This window comes from Eurytemora carolleeae, unplaced genomic scaffold, assembly GCF_000591075.1.
Source record: "Eurytemora carolleeae unplaced genomic scaffold, Eaff_2.0 scaffold1855, whole genome shotgun sequence".
Classification (NCBI taxonomy): domain Eukaryota; kingdom Metazoa; phylum Arthropoda; class Copepoda; order Calanoida; family Temoridae; genus Eurytemora; species Eurytemora carolleeae.
The window spans coordinates 13,082-33,314 of NW_019397742.1; the positions used below are offsets into that span (position 1 = coordinate 13,082).

At 31.3% G+C, this 20,233-nt stretch overlaps 1 protein-coding gene and 1 long non-coding RNA gene across 2 annotated transcripts; both read left to right on the forward strand.

The window, feature by feature from the left end:
• The first annotated feature begins 1,638 nt into the window (after nt 1-1,638).
• LOC111715725 (uncharacterized) lies at nt 1,639-4,805 on the forward strand. Its single transcript, XR_002768303.1, has 3 exons — nt 1,639-1,719; nt 2,654-2,738; nt 4,730-4,805. It is a non-coding gene; the product is annotated as an uncharacterized LOC111715725 (long non-coding RNA).
• A 2,917-nt stretch (nt 4,806-7,722) lies between these two features.
• Nucleotides 7,723-18,144, forward strand: LOC111715727 (uncharacterized). The gene is made up of 7 exons (XM_023491093.1): nt 7,723-7,781; nt 14,923-15,026; nt 15,193-15,286; nt 15,782-15,856; nt 17,420-17,508; nt 17,807-17,875; nt 18,060-18,144. The coding sequence occupies exons 2-7, from the start codon at nt 15,013-15,015 to the stop codon at nt 18,142-18,144; spliced, it is 426 nt and encodes a 141-aa protein (XP_023346861.1). The 5' UTR covers nt 7,723-7,781; nt 14,923-15,012.
• The last annotated feature ends 2,089 nt before the right edge of the window (nt 18,145-20,233 follow it).

Sequence of the window (20,233 nt, forward strand, 5' to 3'; positions counted from 1 at the left end):
AAGAGTTAATTTTTATTTTCTCAACCTGTTCTTAAACAACTAATTAGTTTACTGTAGAATTATTTTTACATGTTTTATCGTCATTATTTAATCAAATTAATTAAAAAAACAGATTCTCCAACTCAGTAAATATACGTCGTAGAATAGTTTTATATGTCTTAAATGAATTCTAAAAAATTTGTCCACAATACTGCCATCTCAGTATAACCACCATATATTGCCGGTCACTCCCTAAAAGAAAAGTGAAATTAAAAAATGTACCTAAATATTTACCCACATATTTCGAATGACTGACCTATAAGTTCAAATATAAAAGAAAACTGTATCAAAACTGACATTCAAATTGCGAATGAAACCTGCAGATTGATATTGCAAAAATGTGCGAAAAAAATGTTTACTCAATCGCACCTCCAACAAAGTCACCAAAATATTTGTTAAACATCTGTCCAAGTATAAAGATTTTTTTTATTTTTCTTTAAAATTTTTAAATATTTTTAAAAAGTTTTCAAGATAAAAAATGGAAGGCCTAGGAGCAGGCGGGGGAGAAGTAGGGGGAGCTAGAGGGGTCATTTTTAAACAGGTACAAATATAGATTTTATGATTTGAAAAACTATGCAATTTTTTAAAACAGATACAAAAACTTTTAATGTAGGTTCAATGGCGAAATAATGTAGATTTTATCAATCTTAACAGTTTGGATATAGATATTTACAGAGTTCCTTATTTACAACACATCCTTCGTCTTCTCGGCATTTTATTTTCTGTAAGAAGAATAAGGATATCTTCTTTATCAGACAAAAATTCCAAGGGTTCTGATCTGATGTGCATCGGACAAACCACTTTATAAATGGGGGTTACAAGATATTACGTTTAGTCCCTTAAAGTAAACCAACACATCAAATTTATTGCACAAAAAAGTGTTTTGCATTTATTTTCTGTATGCATGGTTAAATTTATAGCAACTACAGAGCGTCCCACTCCCATGTCATATTAGATTATCTCCAAGTATTAACGTCAAAATAAACCCATTTTACTCGAAAAACCTCGCATTTTCCACAAGAAAATTCTTATAGTAGCCTTATTCAATTTTTTAAAACAATTCATTCTTCTTAAATTTTCTGATTAATCCCGAAAATCGTAATTTCGACGGATTGACGATCTAATTTATATAAAGTTGTAATCACTGTTTGTCTTGCTTGTTGTCCGATCATAACTAAGTTGCCCTCTGACCGATATGCCTCCAATTTTGATTGGAGAACACGAGAGAGACACGGGAATGTTCCTAGCTTGATTTTAAGGTTCTAAGTTGAGTTGGTCGACTTTTATAGAGAAAATTTAGTTTCCTGTCAAAATCGTCCATGTGCGGGTAAACTGCGGGAGTAACTATATGAGTAACCTGGGCAGTGCCGGGTTCCCAAGCGCGCTAGTAGTATACAAGAAGAGAAATTGTTTTTAGATTATTTATTGTAAATATTTACACTAAAAACAAACATGTTTTAACGGTTCTTTTTGGGTCGTTTTTTTCTTTTTTTAGACTAAAAACAAACTTAAACAAAATAAAATTTTTAAATCTTGGTAGTTTTATTTTAAAGAATTAGAAAATGATTAACAACACTAGATGGGGGAGATGAAGAAGAAGATACAGCTGGTGGAGGGGGAGAGGAAAGCAATATTTGAAGATTGTGAACGAGAGAAAGAAGAAAATAGAGAGAAAGTCAGGTAAAATAAATAAGTTAATTAATTAAATAATTTAAATAACCCAAAGATAAACGAATGAATAAATAGATAAATAAATGAAAAAAAGAAAAATTAGTAAATAGAAAATTATATAAATAAATAAGTAGATAAGTATAGTAAGGTAGAAAAATAAATAAGTGGATAAATATTTTAATCCATAAATGAATAAATAGTTAAAGATATAAATAACTTAAATAAGTAAATAATTAACAGTAGAAAAAAAACAATTAAGAAAGAAAATGAAGTTTTAACAATTGTGAAATAAAAAATGGTTTGTCTATCTTAATTAACATTTGATACCATTTTACAAAATAAAAAAATATCTTTTAACATTAATTTATTTAAAGATACTGAGTTCTTGTCAAAAACTTTTTTTTCATATTTTTATATTTTTATATTTTTATATTTCTATATCTTTGCATTCTATGTCTTATACCTTTGATATTTCAAACTATGAATGATGTTAGATTAAATTGTTAATTATAGTCTAATTTGTACATCAGGCTGAGATTGGAGCTTTATAAGTGCATATTTTCTTCTAGATATAGAAACATAATGAATAACGAGGATATAAAAAGAGAGGAAGATGAGTAGGTCTTCGGGAATCCGACACAACTGATTTGCGGATTTTATATTCCTCTTTCGGGGATTTTATATTCCTCTTCCGGGGATTTCATTCTCTTCAACAGAGAGTTAAACATTTGAGTATGCAGTGGCCAGAGCTCAGAGCTGAAAACTTTAGAATGTGATATCCTTAATTCCGAATCCGATCTGTTGACTTTTCTGGAGATTAAATTCATGAGGAAAACAAGCTATATTTAATCTGGAGATTAAGAAAAAGAGTGGATAAAGCAATAATCCTGATATCCACTATTCTAAAGTTTTCAACTCTGTTCTCATATTTACCCTTTTACAGGCAATTAACTGAAGATGTGAAGAGAATGAAGTCTGAAGTGAATAGATCTGGGAAAAGTAGTGAAACTGTCATGAAAAGTGCACAGGTTACACACTCTTGAATATTTAGGTTAAATTCAGGAGAACGATTAACTCTTTTTGTCGGAAGAAGGGTTAAAATATTTACGTCAAAATATAAAGATTAAATTTGTTAATTCAGTTTTATTTCAAGATTTGATGAAGATTTGTCCTCGTTAGGTTTTATAAGTTTTGTGGAGTTTGATGAAGGTGTAATAAAGGTTTGATGAAGGTTTGATGAAGGGTTGATGAAGGCTGGATACAGATTTGGTGAAGGTTTGATGAAGATGATGAAGGTGTAATAAAGGTTTGATAAAGGTTTGATGAAGGCTGGATAAAGGTTTGGTAAAGGTTTAGACAAGGGTTTGAATGAAAGATTGTTTGACTAATTATTGACCTGTGTCCATCATGAAGGGGAAGGATTGGGAGGGGAGGGGGGAGGGGAGGAGGGAGGGAGGGAAATGGGAAGAAAAGGGGTGGGAGGAACATGAGAACCAGATTGATTAGATCAGATCTCAGCCAGCCAGACTCAAGAGTCAAGGAGGGTAAAACCTAGAATAATGTGTAGAATATCAACCTACAAGGTTGAAAAGGGGTCATGAGGGGCATGACTGATATAATTTAAAGTTACAGAAGGGGCGAGGCACAGTGGATTATGTTTAGAAATCATATATTTTATAGCCTTTTTAAAGAAGTTACAACGGATTCAGGATAATCTAGTCTAGATATATACACAGATTTTAACAACCATTCCTCTCCTGTATGCCGAGTCCATTAGCGCCTGACCCAATCAGGGTTCAGTCATCCATTAGAAATGGTATGGCGGTAACATCTATCTTTCTATCTATCTCATTATCCAATTAGAGCCCTTCAATCGGCGCTATCAGTAAATGGAAATATTTACTTCTACTGAAACTGTGGTGATTTATAAAAGATTTCGGGGGATCGTAAGGGAGCCCAAGTATTTGTATTGTCTCTTACCCATTTTAAGGGTTTCCACGGAAATGACAAGTTTTCCGTCTGATTTTAAGGTTCAGCATAACATTACAACGACTAAGATTCTTCTTTGGAAAAAATTGCCGAAGCGACCGAGCCATATTTGACTAAAATATAAGGTTTATGGCGAAAACTCAATATTGATGCCCCCTCCAAGATACCTCAAAGTGTGGGGTCTATCATCCTCCTCCCCCCCTTCTCAAATATATATGTTTTCTCAGCCTTATCCCACGTAACATGACAATTGAGAGATGACTAAAAGGTCGCCTTTGATCGTTGTAAGCTATATAAGGAAGTTTTTAACATAACGACGCTATGACACGAATTAAAATCTTTAAAGGAGACATTAATACAGACCTATTATAGAGAGCTTATATGACTAATTAGAAAGCTATCAAAGATTTAAGACTAAGATTCCACTGCCATTTTTAATGGGACACCCTCTAGTTTAATCTTTTTTCTCTTTAGACATTATTCGTTTCGTCTGTACCCCCCCCCCCCTCTTTCTACAGCATACTTAAGATCTTATGTTTAATCCATCTTTGCAACCTGATGGCGGTAAATTTTGATATTTAAAACTCGCACCACTTGATCTATCTCGTAGAATTTATAGTTTAAATCATTGAAATTTTCCTACATCAGGTTGCAAATATATTAGACTTAGGGGCTAGTATTCAGTTCCTTCATCTTTTATTTGACCAACTTCTTATTCTCGTTTTTTTTAATTGATACAAGATAAAATACATTTAAGATCTTACAAAGAAAATGAGTTTTTGCCATAAACGCTGATTTTCTAATCTCTATATCTTTGCAACCCGATGTTGTATAGATCTTTGATATTTCAAACTGAATAAAATAGTTTGTAATATTAAGGGTTTACACCATCAGATTGCAAAGATATAGAGATACGAAAATATGAGTTTGTGACAAAAATTCAATTTCTTTCTGTGGAAAACTGGGTGAGTATGAAAAAAAAATAAAAAAATGTGTTTCGTCAAAAAATTGTATTATTTTGTATTTTTAGGATAGTCCAAACCTTGATACAAGACTACTCAGTAAAATGCCGCTTGAGACTGCTTTACAGACTTTAGACTTCAAGGAATTCATCTTTTTCAGTAAAAATAGGATTTTGATGGAAATCTGTTCCAGGAAAACTTTTAAAAGGTTTAGAAAAGAAAGTTTTGTGGAAAAGATAATTTGGAAAGGTTGCAGATTTTAAAAAGATGCTCAACAAACTGAGGTAAACTAATAGAAAGTTCAAAAACGGAATATTTATTTTAAGTTCCGATTTATTCAAAACAAGCTCTAATCTTGATTTAATTCCTTACAAGAGGGCAACACAAGAAAAACGACCTTAAATTTAATTTTTGAAGGGTTATTTACAGGGTTGCCCACAACGGATATGAGACTGTAAAGACGACATAAATCTCTCGGTTGGATGAAGTCTTCTGCATTGAATATAAAGTCGTTTAATGAATAATTTTTTGATTTAGCAAAGGAAGAAACAAGTTTACAGTTGCCGAGAATCATGGATACATGGATAAAGACAGCATAAATTTCGTACAGTCGTCTCTGAAGTCTCATCCTTTGTGGGTAACCCTGTATATGAACAACTCTTTCACGAAACACTTCAGAATTTATATAGTTTATATCATTATTATCAGACTTGGCTCATTGGTTGAAATATATGAGCTTATATGAGAATTTAGTCAAATTAATTATTTTCAGATACGAGTCTGCCAAAAAATCCGGGAAAATTCAGCAGCTGATGGTGGACTATGAAAAGGTTACTAAATCAAAAATGAGAAGGAAAAAAAATAAAAATTAAAAATTTAAAATTTAAAATTTAAAATTTAAAATTTAAAAATTTAAAATTAAAAAATCGAAAATTTAAAAATTTAAAATAAAAAAAATATAAAATTAGGTTGTTCGTAAAACTGCTGAAGAGGAAAGAGTGGAGGAAATATTAGAGGAGAGCGAAGAGGGACAAAGACTCAGGTATTATTTAATTAATATATATATATATATATATACATAAAGTTGTAATCTCTGTTTGTTTGTTTGGATCTCTCATAATAACTCATGAATCCGTTGATCGATTTGCCTCAAATTTTGATTGGGGATGTCAGGAGAACCACAGGAATGTTCTAAATTGTGTGAGTCTACTTTTATCGGAAAAAATAGCTAAAATCGTAATTTGCGACTAAGCGCAGGTAAACGTGGAACAGGAAGACGACAGTTTATTAATCTTATATGGCGTATTTTACGTTGATAAAATGTAAATCACCTTAATAAATGGAATATTCTTGTATATCTTTCATTCCATAGTTTTCTGGTTTCCCCCCAATATTTCTTTATTCACAAGTATCAAATGTAAGCCAATAATGTGACTTTTAATTTATATTGTGCAGTCCAGTACACAACGGTGCCCTTTAAGCCTCAATCTCAGTTAAAATTACACAATTGCTGTAGTTTCATGTTCATTGATCAATTCATGGGACTATTTACTCGTTAATTGAGTCTAACACTTGTCTTCCAATTTCACAATTTCAATGGCCACGCTGCATTATTAATGCTTATTGTTCACAAATCCAAATTCGGATTTCACAATATTAACGTCTGATATAAAATCTGCATGTTTATTAAATTATTACATTGATGCTTTAATTTATGTCAGTAATCTTATTCTAGAGTTTAAAAGTTACGATCGGAGGGGGGGAGGGGAGTCTACGAAATATAGTTTTCACTAAAAAAAAACTAGTTTTGTTTTATCCTCCAGATTCCTTGAGAATGAGATCCACAAGACGAACTTGAAGTTGATGGAGGGGGAGACGATCAAGAAGAAGTACATGAGTATTCTGGATATGCTCAACAGAGAACGTCTCACCTTCACAAATCAGCTTCAGGATTGAACAGCAGTCGGATTTTAAATCATTATTTTGTTTTATAAACTTTTATAAATGTTTAAGCTTTGATAATTTTGAAGAGCGATCAGAAATTCTTTCATCAGATGTATTAGATAAATAATTATTATCCTTTGTTCGCTTGATCTTTTAAAGTCAAACTTTATTTATCTTGTACCACAAAAAATATTTTTCTTAAAGGACCCTTTGGTTAGGAAACGACGGAAAGATATATTTCTTTTTCTATCTGAAAATTGATAACTAGAGTTTCTAAAAATCAATTTGTGAAATTTTATAGCAAATCCGAACTGGGAAAAAAAACTAGATTTTTAAATGCGACAAAATTGTAATTATTATTGATCCGTTATCAACAGGCCGATTAAATACCCGATACAGAGTAAATTTCATTTTCTGTCAAAGAGATTACACATTTTTTCTTTTTAAAGAAACCCCTTGACTTTGGGGGATTTATTTAATGTTCATATTTGATACCGTTTAACCCAGAACTTTATATATTTAATATTCATATTTNTTTCTCCGCGTGGCTTGGGTTAAATATAGAAACCAAACATAAACAAGAAAACCCGTTAAACATCAAACAGGGGGGGGGGAGGCAAAATGGGGTTGATTGCGAACGAAGGGTAAAAATAATGACAAACAAAATGCTATTTACAGTCGCAGGAAAGATCAAAACATCATTTTCCTGCTACATTAATGTTCATATTTGATACCGTTTAACCCAGAACTATATTTAATATTCATATTTGATACCGTTTAACCCAGAACTTTTATATTTAATGTTCATATTTGATACCGTTTAACCCAGAACTTTGGAGAATCGAAAAAATGTATAAATGTCGTCTTGACAATTTTTCTATGGGTTTTTATATTACTATCATACTCAAATCTTAGTAAGTGTAAAAATAAATAAATAGCCATGAAATATGCAGGAACAGTTTTTAAGAGCTTCATATGATTATTCATTTAAAAAAACTAGCCCAGCATTCCAATATCAGTAGGTTAAGAAAACTACATTTTATTAATTCTTTCGATGTTACGAAAGTTCATGGATTAAACTGTAAAAATATTTGACACTGTTTTGATAAAAAGGATCTGGAGTTAAATATAACGAAGCAAGATGAAGAAATAGAAAATCTCAAGAAAATTCAAAAGGTAACAAACATCTCAGTTTTGACTTGAGACAATATATTGCAAATTGTATGTCTTCTAGGCAAAATTCATTTTCTGTTTTGACGTAAATATTTATTCTATTTCGTTCAAAATAAACTTTGGATAAATTAGACAACGGTAATATTTGATAAACATGAAACTTTTTAAGTTTATGAAAGAGCAAATATAACAATTTAAAGATTTAGAAAAGAGTTTTGATATAAGAGCACGGTGCAATAAGGTTCGACTAATAACAGGGTTTTCTAAAGAATAATTAGAGTTTTCATATAATTAAATAAAAATAAAATTTAATAATTCCATACTTTACTATATCTTTAATCTTGAAAAACATCAAAAGCTTAGTATCATTTATGATAAGAGTTTTCATAATCTTTCTAAAATGAAACTTTTAATGAAGGTATGATGTAATGCGAAACATAAATCATGCAAAATCAAAATCCAAAGTTTGAAATATTACAGGCTTACACCATCAGATTAGAATGATTTAGGTATAAAAAAAATAGTATCTGGAGCTGATAATAAGTTCTATATACAAAATAACTTACAAAATAAACGGTACCTTTATTTGCTGGGAAGGAAGCAAATTTCACCACAGACTAACCAACCTAGTTGGGGGCATTCGGTCTCTTCTATTTGAAATCATACGCGTTAATTAAACAGTCTTTAAAATTACGGATTTGTTTGTTTTTTACTTTTCATTCAAAATGTATATGCCGGCAAAAAGTATTTTAGAAAAAGGCTTAAAAATCTTTGTTTTGAATCTCTTTTTGGGAGTCTACCTCTTTTGATTGTATGTATGTACGATCATTAATTAGAAATTCCTAGACTGAGTTGCCTAAAATCTAGATTGTTGAACTCATGAGAACTACGGCCGACAGTTCTAAGCTTGGTTTAAAAATTCTAAATGCAATGGGCTAATTTGTGTATTTGTGTATTATGTAAAATGTAAAAGGAACTGAGTTTTTATAACAAACTATAATTGTCTATTTCCTATATCTCTGCAACCCGATGTCGTAGACCTTTGATATTTAAAACTATACATTTTGCTTGATCAAATAGTCTAAGTTTAAAATTTCAAAGGTTTACAACATTTGGTTGCATAGATATTGCAATTAGAAAATTTGGGTTTGCGGCAAAAACTCAATTCCTTTGTACACTCTCAGTACAGCTGTATTCTTACGTCACAAATGTCAACAGTTCTTGGTGACCGACAAAATTATTAATAATGTGATAAAATAAAGTGCTTATCTTACAGTGAAGTAAGTGCAACTTAGTGTTCGTTATTTTCTGTTTTTAAACTTTTTTATTTAGTCTTGGAAAGCATGTCAATTAATGGAAGAAAATGTTGTCTTGTTATCACTAATGGAAGAAAATGTTGTCTTCCTTGTTATTACTAATGGAAAAAATGTTGTCTTCCTTGTTATTACTAATGGAAGAAAATGTTGTCTTGTTATCACTAATGGAAGAAAATGTTGTCTTCCTTGTTATTCCTAATGGAAGAAAATGTTGTCTTCCTTGTTATTACTAATGGAAGAAAATGTTGTCTTGTTATCACTAATGGAAGAAAATGTTGTCTTCCTTGTTATTCCTAATGGAAGATAATGTTGTCTTCCTTGTTATCACTAATGGAAGAAAATGTTGTCTTCCTTGTTATTAATAATGGAAGAAATGTTGTCTCTCTTGTTATTACTAATGAAAGAAAATGTTGTCTTCCTTTCTTCTTGATTACAAGATAATCTTTTTGGGTTATGCAGGTTCACAATAATTCTAATAAGCACTCAGCTTGATAAGAATGCCAATGTCTTCCTTGTTATTACTAATGGAAGAAAATGTTGTCTTCCTTGTTATTACTAATGGAAGAAAATGTTGTCTTCCTTGTTATTACTAATGGAAGAAAATGTTGTCTTGTTATTATTAATGGAAGAAAATATTGTCTTCCTTGTTATTACTAATGGAAGAAAATGTTGTCTTCCTTGTTATTACTAATGGAAGAAAACGTTGTCTTCCTTGTTATTACTAATGAAAGAAAACGTTGTCTTCCTTGTTATTCCTAATGGAAGAAACTGTTGTCTTCCTTGTTATCACTAATGGAAGAAAATGTTGTCTTCCTTGTTATTAATAATGGAAGAAATGTTGTCTTCCTTGTTATTACTAATGAAAGAAAATGTTGTCTTCCTTGTGACGTCATGTATAATTGGTCCATTTCTTCTTGATTACAAGATAATCTATTTGGGTTATGCAGGTTCACAATAATGATGCAGAGTTCGGTAGACGTCGAGCCGCGTCGTTATTCTCATGTTTATGTTAAGGAATAGAGTTTTGGCAGCAAATTGAAATTTTCTAATCCTCATATCTTTGCAACCTGATGGTGTAAATATTTGATATTTTAAAGTTAGATTATTTGTTTTTACAGAATACATAGTTTGAAATGTCTAAAGTCTACAACATTATGTTGCAAAGACTCAATTTCTTTGTTTCGTATACATTACATACATATCTATGTAAGCAGGAAATTGAGAAAAAACATATTGGAGGCTTATCAGCTTTATCAGTCCAATCAGCAGACCGTTAAATACAATTAGATCAAGAAGATACCGAGACCTAGCTTTATGGAGAACCATTCAATCAGACATTACAGGGGTGTATAGTGTATACATAGAGGGAAAAACTTAGGCCTATATTTGTTGTGGCAAATTAGTTTCCTTTTCTTGGAAATAAATCAATGAAAACAGACAATTGCTCGAAATATTAATTTGTTCCTTTACGGAACAAAAATGGAGATTAGAAGAGCAACATTTAAAAACGAAGCTTGTTAATATATAAAGGGGGGGTTATAAGTATATGTATATATAAGTCTATAAATGGGCGCGTTCGGGCTTTTTTTCATTTCTTTCTTATGTTGTTCTTTAACGGCTCATTTCATTCGTTTTATCAATCGTTCAAATAATTGATTTCTTTTTTCTTAAATTTATTGTTAATTTTTTCATCTATTATCTTCGTTTTCTCACTGAACGATCGTTCAGTAAAATCGCTCATTAAGTAAAAAGAAATATTGTTTTGAAAACCTTTCGGAAAAAACTAGTTCGATCAATAAAAAAGCGATAGTTTGATTGAACGAACGATTTAGAAATCTATTTAAACTATCAAGATCGTTCAAACTATTTTAAATCGTTCGTTTTTAAGAAACGGTGGTTTTTTTAATTTCTCTGAAAACGGTCCAAGTCCATCGCTGCTTTTTTCTTTCAAAAAGACACCATCCGTTCACAAAAAATCTCGTTCTTTCTGAAAATTGTTCGTTCTTTCTGAAAATTGTTCGCTCTTTCTGAAAAATTTTCGTTTTTTCTGAAAAATGTTCGTTTGCTCTGAAAAATGTTCGTTCGTTCTGAAAAATGATGCCCATATCTCTATATATATCTAGAGTCGTATAAAAATATGTTGTATACTCTGTGTAGTGGAATGTTGTATACTCTGTGTACTGGAATGTTGTATACTCTGTGTACTGGAAGGTTGTTTACTCTGTGTACTGGAATGTTGTATACTCAGTGTACTGGAATGTTGTATACTATGTGTACTGGAAGGTTGTATACTCTGTGTACTGGAAGGTTGTATACTCTGTGTAATGGAAGGTTGTATACTCTGTGTACTGGAATGTTGTATACTCTGTGTAATGGAATGTTGTATACTCTGTGTACTGGAAGGTTGTATACTCTGTGTACTGGAAGGTTGTATACTTTGTGTACTGGAATGTTATATACTCTGTGTACTGGAAGTTCCAAAGAATTATTGCAATTTACAAAACAAAAAAGTTGTAAAGGCTGGGCAATTAATGTCAGAATATACGGTAAAATATTTCATTACATATGTTTGGTTTCCAGACATACACATTGAAACATTCTTGTTAGTAGAAAGCTAGATAACATACAGATAGATATAAGGATAGATAGTTCGTTAGATGTTCTGCTAGAATCTGAGAAATGTGTTCGAATTTTAAATTTAGATTTTGTTTAAACTGTGTGATTTATAGGCCTGACCGGCCTTACATCATATGTTAGAATAATAAAACTTTGTCTGAAATGTAGATAAATAACATTCTTGTTGAACCACTTTTATATAAAACAACTTTAATGCTTCAAACTACCCATAATAAATCATGCATATCTGATTTAACAGTACTTACTGGAAATTGAATAAGACTTGAATGATGACCTGAATCTAGATTAAATATAAAAAATGAATGATAAAGTTTATGTAGTAGATGGTTTAAAAAAATAAGTTTAGTCGTGATATATGTAAAAAGAGAAGAAATTGATTCTGTGCCGCCGACTCTATAAAAGCATTTGAGTCTTTTCCACAAACTTAATTCTTTGCAACCTGATGGTGAGAACCTTTTATATTTTAAACTTAGATCATTTGAGGTTCAATGATGTATGGATTGGACAATCAGGGTTTGTGGCAAAAACTCAATTCCTTTAAACCTTATATTATTATAAAGATTTATTCACAAAAAAAAAGATTTAAATAACTATATAAATGGTGTAGTTTAAATTTGTTTAAATATAGTTTTACAAAATAAAAAATAAAAATGTGCAAAATTATTCACAAATAGGCGACATTGATCATTAATCATTACATAACATATTTATCATTTCAGTTATTACGTAATCATCGAATCCTTCAACATATAAATTATTCATTCTTGTATTTAAAAGTTCTTGTAAAACCGGAACTTTCCATGCATGGTCCATCAGGACATCGAAACAGTTCATTTGTTTCTTAACTAACATTTTACTAAGATCAGAAAGATTTACAGAACAATCATTTGTAATAGAAAATAAATTTCTGCCAAGAACGTGTTAAGGTCATTTTTACATAAATTAGAAAGAAATCTAATGCAAAGCTTTTTTAAGATCTAGATATTTATTTTCTCCGTGTCGAGATTATTTTAAAGATACAAAATTGTTTACATTATTTTTTACAAAAACTGTTGTACGATGATGGCGTGTTAATACATTTGTATTTTAGTTAAGATAATTCTTTGATTTGCGGATAAATTTCACATTTTTCTTTCCAAAATTCATATTAAAATCCGTTTGTTAGGAGAGGAAGAAAAAAACTTTTTCAAGTATTTTGGACTATGGAATTGATAAGAGTAATAGTACTGTTGAGAATATAGTTCTCTTTTTTGTAGTTAGATTGGATGAATTTAAAAAAACAACATTATCTATTTAAATATTGACAAAACTACAATTCCAATAAAAAATTTACATGTTATATAATAAGATAGCATACCAGAGCGCGATTTGAAATTAAAACAAGACATACACAATATGTGCTGTCGTTTGAAAAGAAATAACCGGCAATTAAATTTTATGCATGTTTTCAGTGACCGCTTTGGGCTTCCGTATCTCCGATCAATCGTTGATCTTTAACATGAAGTCATTAGAGTATGATAAACATGCAGAGGTTTAAAAAAATATTGGTGTTAGCTTCATAACAAGGAACATTGACGGTTCCTTGTTAATATTGAAGCTTCATGTTCCAGGATAATGAAACAAAGCAAAGTTTGCGTCTCTTCGTGTTCATCATCTCGTGGCTGATACTGCGTGCTCGTCACAGTTCCATGGTCGTGTTATCGTTGTGTAGGGATTCATCTTAGTGATCAACCAGTCGGTAGACGCTTCAGTTCAGTTTGTACTGAATAAGTAAAAAGAATGTTAATTTATTTAAAAATTTGGTAATAACTATATTAGACCGGAAAAATACGAAATTTTAAAGATTTAAATCTATAGATGGTATTGAATAAGTAAAAAGAACTGTTAATTTATTTAAAAAATTGGTAATAACTATATTAGACCGGAAAAATACGAAATTTTAAAGATTTAAATCTATAGATGGTACTGAATAAGTAAAAAGAACTGTTAATTTATTTGACAGTTTGGTAATAATTATAGCAAAGCTTAGAACTTGCTTCAATAGTCTCATAGAAAGACACACATCTATTAGCTAACATAGTTTTTACATGTAAACATTGTGTAATACTTTCCATCAAGTACCTAATCTACGTACGTGTATCAAGCATTTCTAATTTTACAATTTTGTTTACTTTGTGGTTGTATCTTCCAATCCGGTTCATTGTATTCGCGCATCTGGCCGTGTACAGTACTATTACTGAAAACCTGGACGGTACACCAACTGAATGATCCCATAACAAAATGTTTCTGTCTCTATAGCATGCAGTATAGAATGGATTGGGACCAAAACGACAAACAGATTGATGGAACAAAATATTGATATAATGTTGACTCGACAATAAACACTTTCACACATCTACAGAAACTAAACATATTGTCAACTAGATAGAAGGAGAAATAAATTATGCTACATTACTAGTACGACTTTGTGACCTCGTCACTTCTCTAGTTTTCATATATTGCTTAAGAAACGCAAATTAATTCGGTTAAATGCTATAAATTATAAAAATGTTGTTCTTCAACAAGATGAGTTATGATTGAAAAAAATAAGATTTCAATCATACGAGAAATTAACTTTAGTTTGACGTGAAGAAAAATTCACATGGATATATCTGGGTAATAATAAACCCCACTTAACAGAAGGAGAAGGTCAAAGGAATTGAGTCTTTGCCACACATTTCTGATTTTCTAATCCCAATATCTTAGCAACCTATAATGTTGAAGTAATTAGATATTTCAAACTATGATTTATATTGGATCCAAAAATTAGAGTTTAAAATATCAAAGGTTTATGCAAAAATGTAGGGATTAGAAAATTTGAGTTTGTGGCAAAGATTCATGATTCCTGTATGCGGAATGAATTTGCTACCTCGTAACTTCTTTAGCTTTGATTTGACCCACCAAGTATTTGGTTTCACTTTAGAAATTCAAAGCGTTTTTCTTCTTCTTCATAGCTTTTTGAAATAGATCTGGTGTGCACTAATAAAATATATTTCTAGGCTACGCTTGCTACCAGAGATCTGGTGTGCACTAATAAAATATATTTCTAGGCTGCTCTTGCTACCAGAGATCTGGTGTGCACTAATAAAATATATTTCTGGGCTGCGCTTGCTACCAGAGATCTGGTGTGCACTAATAAAATATATTTCTAGGCTGCGCTTGCTACCAGAGATCTGGCGCGCTTCCACCAGCAAAAGGAAGAAGAATTCCTTTTCTCTGAGGGGAAGGAGAGAGAGAAAAAGATGATGGATTCAAGGTTGAGAAATTTGAAAAATCGTTTTTTTTTAAATCCACCTAAAGGGAGTGTTCGAGAAAAATAAAAGGGTGTGAGGCTGAATCCTAATTGAAATCTGATTCGATCGCTACTAATATTTACGTTGTATGGACTTTTTTTTAATCTGAACTTTAATATGTATTTTTAGAAAACTGGCTGAAGAAAGAAAGAATTACTTTGAAACTATGGAACGTCATATTTTCAGCAGTAAGCAGAGCACTAAAGGAACAGGCAGAGAATCGGTAAAAATTCATTTCATTCAATTTCATTCTGATTAATTTTGCATTTAAAATCTGTCTTAGCTGTCTTTAAATGCATTGGGAAGTTTTGAAACTTGAAGCAGGATAAAAAATTTAAATTTTCTTATCTCTTAGAAAAATGTGAAACAAAAATCATCCCTGGAAATTAAAATTGGACTAAGATATTTTTATAAACGTATTTATACGGCTTCCAACGCAAGTGGATTTTACTTACGCGCGATTGCGAGCCCTGTAATTCCGCGCAATTCTGCGTAATTCCGCACAATTTCATACAATTCTGCGTAATTCTAAAGAATTCCGCGCTACGAAATTTCGATTGGAAACCCATACATATTAATCTCTAATTACTTTTCTGATATCCTTTGAATTATGGGACCAGTTTAAAAAAAACCTTTTTGTCGAAACTTTCATGAGCATAAAGGGTCGCGGTGGTCCACGTCCACCCATATCATCTTACTTTAATTTATTTATGTTCAGGTTGCAACTAGTGATCCTAATAAGAGTAGTATCGATGGAAGGGGAGAAGATGACGATGAAGAGGAGGATGAAAAGGTAAGATGAGTAGGAGTTGATGAAGTAAAGAAGATAAAGAAGAGGAGGATGAAAAGGTAAGATGAGAAGGGGTAGATATAGTAGAGAAGATAAAGAAGAGGAGGATGAAAAGGTAAGATGAGAAGGAGTATATGAAGTAGAGAAGATAAAGAAGAGGAGGATGAAAAGGTAAGATGAGAAGGGGTAGATGAAGTAGAGAAGATAAAGAAGAGGAGGATGAAAAGGTAAGAGAAAAAGGAGTAGATGAAGTAGAGAAGATAAAGAAGAGGAGGATAAAAAGGTAAGATGAGAAGGAGTAGATGAAGTAAAGAAGAGAAAGAAGAGGAGGATTAATAGGTAAGATGAGAAGGAGTAGATGAAGTAGAGAAGATAAAGACGAGGAGGATGAAAAGGTAAGATGAGAAGGAGTATATCAAGTAGAGAAGATAAAGAAAAGGAGGATGAAAAGGTAAGAGAAGAAGGAGTAGATGAAGTAGAGAAGATAAAGAAGAGGAGGATGAAAAGGTAAGATGAGAATGAGTACATGAAGTAGAGAAGATAAAGAAGAGGAAGATGAAAAGGTAAGATGAGAAGGAGTAGATGAAGTAGAGAAGATAAAGAAGAGTAGGATTAAAAGGTAAGATGAGAAGGAGTAGATGAAGTAAAGAAGATAAAGAGGAAGAGGATGAAAAGGTAAGATGAGAAGGAGTAGATTAAGTAAAGAAGATAAAGAAGTAGAGGATGAATAGATAAGTTGAGAAGGAGTAGATGAGGTAGAGGATAAGATAAAGAGGAGGAGGATGAAAAGGTAAAAAAGAGAGAGTAGATTGGGTAGAGGAGAGGATAAAATCAGAATCAGAGTTAGTGACAAAGACTCAATTCCTTTGTGGAAACTATTTAAAAAAATGTAGTGATAAAGAAACATATTTACATGACCCCCCCCCCCCACCTCCGATTCATATTCAAATAATGTGATATATATATATATTATTAGCTGAGGACCCGGCGTTGTCAGTGGAAAAAAAATTGAAAAAACATATTTCGATTTTTTTAGCCACACCACACATGAGTGTCCACAAAAAATGTCAACCCAATCGGTCCAGCCGTTTGGCCGGCTATACGCAACATATTTATATGAATGTCTTGTTTTATTATATAGAAAAGTATATTTAAAACTAAAATATATGTAAGAGCTTCAACTTGAACCTTGTTAATTGTTTAATGGATTCCAACACTTCAACTGAATATTCTAATATTCATCATTTTTATTTTATTCACGTCAAACTAAAGTAAATTCACGTAAGGTTGAAATCCTACAAGTGTTTCATCAAAACTCCTCTTTTATTGAAAAGGAATAAATCAAACTAGAGGAGCTACTAGGTCACAGAGTTGGAACAGTAATGACGCTATAGGAGCTACTATAGGTCAAAACTAGAGGAGCTACTAGGTCACAGAGTTGGAACAGTAATGACGCGTGACTTTGACCTTACCCTATTGGCTATAGTTCACAGTGACATCTACATATATATATTTTCATGTCTCATGAAACTATATTTTTTTTGTCTGAATAATTTCCTTCTGAAGGTTGATGAAATGGCGGTATTGTACGAGGAAGCATTTACTAAGATGAAACGAGCCGCTGGAGTATCATCCACTCAAGAAGTTGTCAAAAGGTTGAATTTTATTATCTTTATTTTTCCTAAATTTTAGAGAAAATTTAGAATTACTTTTAGTTTTGAATACATGGCTTTTATTCATGAATACTTTCATTAAAGAGACAGTTAACGTAATTTCAATAGACCTTCCATTTAAAGAGCGGCATATGTTCAATTCAAAATAGAACCCTTTCTGATAAAGTATGTTGACAGAGATATTCATGTTTTGCTGATATCCTTTACGACTAAAACACTAACCCCATTAAAGTTGAAAAATTTAATTTCAACAGAAAAACTAAAATAATTTATTTTTAAGATTTGAAACTCAAGAGGGAACTGGCAACCATCTTCAAGATTTACAGAGTAGAGCAGAAAAGGAGATTAGGTAGAATTTTCACTTTAAACAAAATTTTTTATTTTTTTAAAACATTTTTCGGTTAGTATTCCACCTAGGTTTTTGATCGATTTTCATCATATCTAAACATTAAAACATTATTTTATCTCTGTAACATGTTAGATAAGAATCAGATCAATAATAAACTCCAATTTAATTATTTCCTGATCTTAAGGGATTTGGGAGTGGTGAAAGAATCTCTGGAGGCTGAATGGGAGTTGGTAAATAATAATATTCTTAATATCAAGTCTAGAGAATAGAGATAAACAACTACAATCTGAATCAACAAAACAAAATTTATATTTTCTTTTCACAAGTCAGGCAATATAAAACAACATTTTTGAAGATTTCCGAAATTTAGATTTTTACATTTTTAAATGTATAAATATGACATAATAGCATTAGAAAAATGTTCATAATCATAGTCTGATTTGAAAACTTTACAATTGTGTAAAATTATTTTAATCTATAAAATATCCAAGAAAGTATCTTAAATGCAACCAATTAGAGTGTCGATAACAGAAACCGAACAGCCAATCAGGAGCTGAAAAGTTTTGCGCATAATCAATGAGATAACGACCTCTCATTGGTCGGAATCCAGCAAGGATATACAAAAGATATGATAAAACAGAAAATCAAGTTTCCACAGTGGATATCGAGATTTAACAATCGGGATTAAGGGTATATATCCTATACAAGAGTTTTCAGCTCTGAGCTGGGAACTTTTGAATGGTGGATATCAGGATTAATGCTTGATCCACTCTTTTTCTTTATCTCCAGAGCTGAAAACTTTAGAATGGGATATCTTAAATTCCGATCGGTTAACTAATCTGGAGTTTAAATTCATGTGGAGAACAAGCAATATTTAAACCGGATATTAATTATTCGACGGGATATCTGGATATTTCATTCTAAAGTTTTCAGCTCAGATTAAATATGGCTTGTTCTCCTCATGTTATTAATCTCCAGATTAATTAACCGATCGGAAGTAAGGATATCCCATTCTAAAGTTTTCAGCTCAGATGAGATAAAGATAAGTCTGAGACCCCCCCCCCCCCTTGTTATTTCCCTCGAGCACATTCATTTCATCCAATTTGGCCTGTTTGTAAAGCAAAGCTATATTTGGTTATCTGGGGACAGAATTATATTTGATTTATTCATGGATTTCCTAGATTTAAAATTAAAGAATAAAACATGAGGGGGGGAGGGGAGGAGGGGTTTGTGTTGAATACAAATTAGAATCAATGCAAGACAATATTGGAAATTCTAGATAAAATGTTTGTGGTCTTGAGGACAAAAATAACTTTCAGCAAATCATCTTCTCAATTCTTGGGATTTCTATTTACAGAGAAAAAAAAGAGATTTAACTTTATGAAGATAAATGTAACAGTCAGTGTTTTTAAATTGAAAAAATGTGTTCTTCAAAGATGTGGATTAAAGTTCTCATTTTGTAGAAAGTTTCTACAAAATAAGTTAAAGAAGATGAAAACTCGTTCATGTTTTAGTCTTAAAATAAACATTGTTTTCAAAGTTAGGTGCAAAGCCTAGCAGGGGTGTCAGGTTAACAGGTTAATTAAAATAACAAAACGGACAAACTTTGCAGTTATCTAATGTGTCCTTTCATAAAGTTACCATTTGTTAACGATCTCAATTATATTAACGGCGTTAACGGTTCATAGTTAAGAAATCGTCAGGGGAGCCAGCAGCAGTTAATTTAATATATCAAGATTAACGGTTTTTGTCATAGGTTAACTGTATCTTCCGTTAATTTTCAAAAATTTGAGGTTCATTAAACGAATGTTTGGCAGTCCTAGTTAGGAATTACCTTTGTTTGTAGTTTTCTTATTTCTCTCGGGCCGAATATATCCTTAATAATAGGATTACTATTATTTTTATAATGTTCACTTCTTCAAGAGGTTCACTAAGCGAAATTAAATCATTGGTTTCAATCTTTTTTACTCTTCTGGGTTTACTATCTCGATAGCTTATTTAAGATTTCGATTATTTACAATTTCAATCTGTTGAAGTTATTTTGTTTTTTGTCGTTTTTAGTGTAAAACAGTTGTACACTGTATACTGCACACTGTATAGTAAAAAGTTTACATTCTTAATGTACTCAGTGTACCCCTTTGAAGACAATATTGTATAGTTATAGACTTGAATAGATCTCCTCTAACTCTGTCTTCAATTTAAACTTTCATACTGCACACAAGTTTACTGCTGCAGTTTCAATTTTACTAATTTAAAACTTTTAAATTATGTAAAATTTATGGAATTTGAATATACTTTCATACTTTTCTCCATTCTTTGCACCAAAGAGTTTTAAATATGTCTAAATATTTAGTCTGA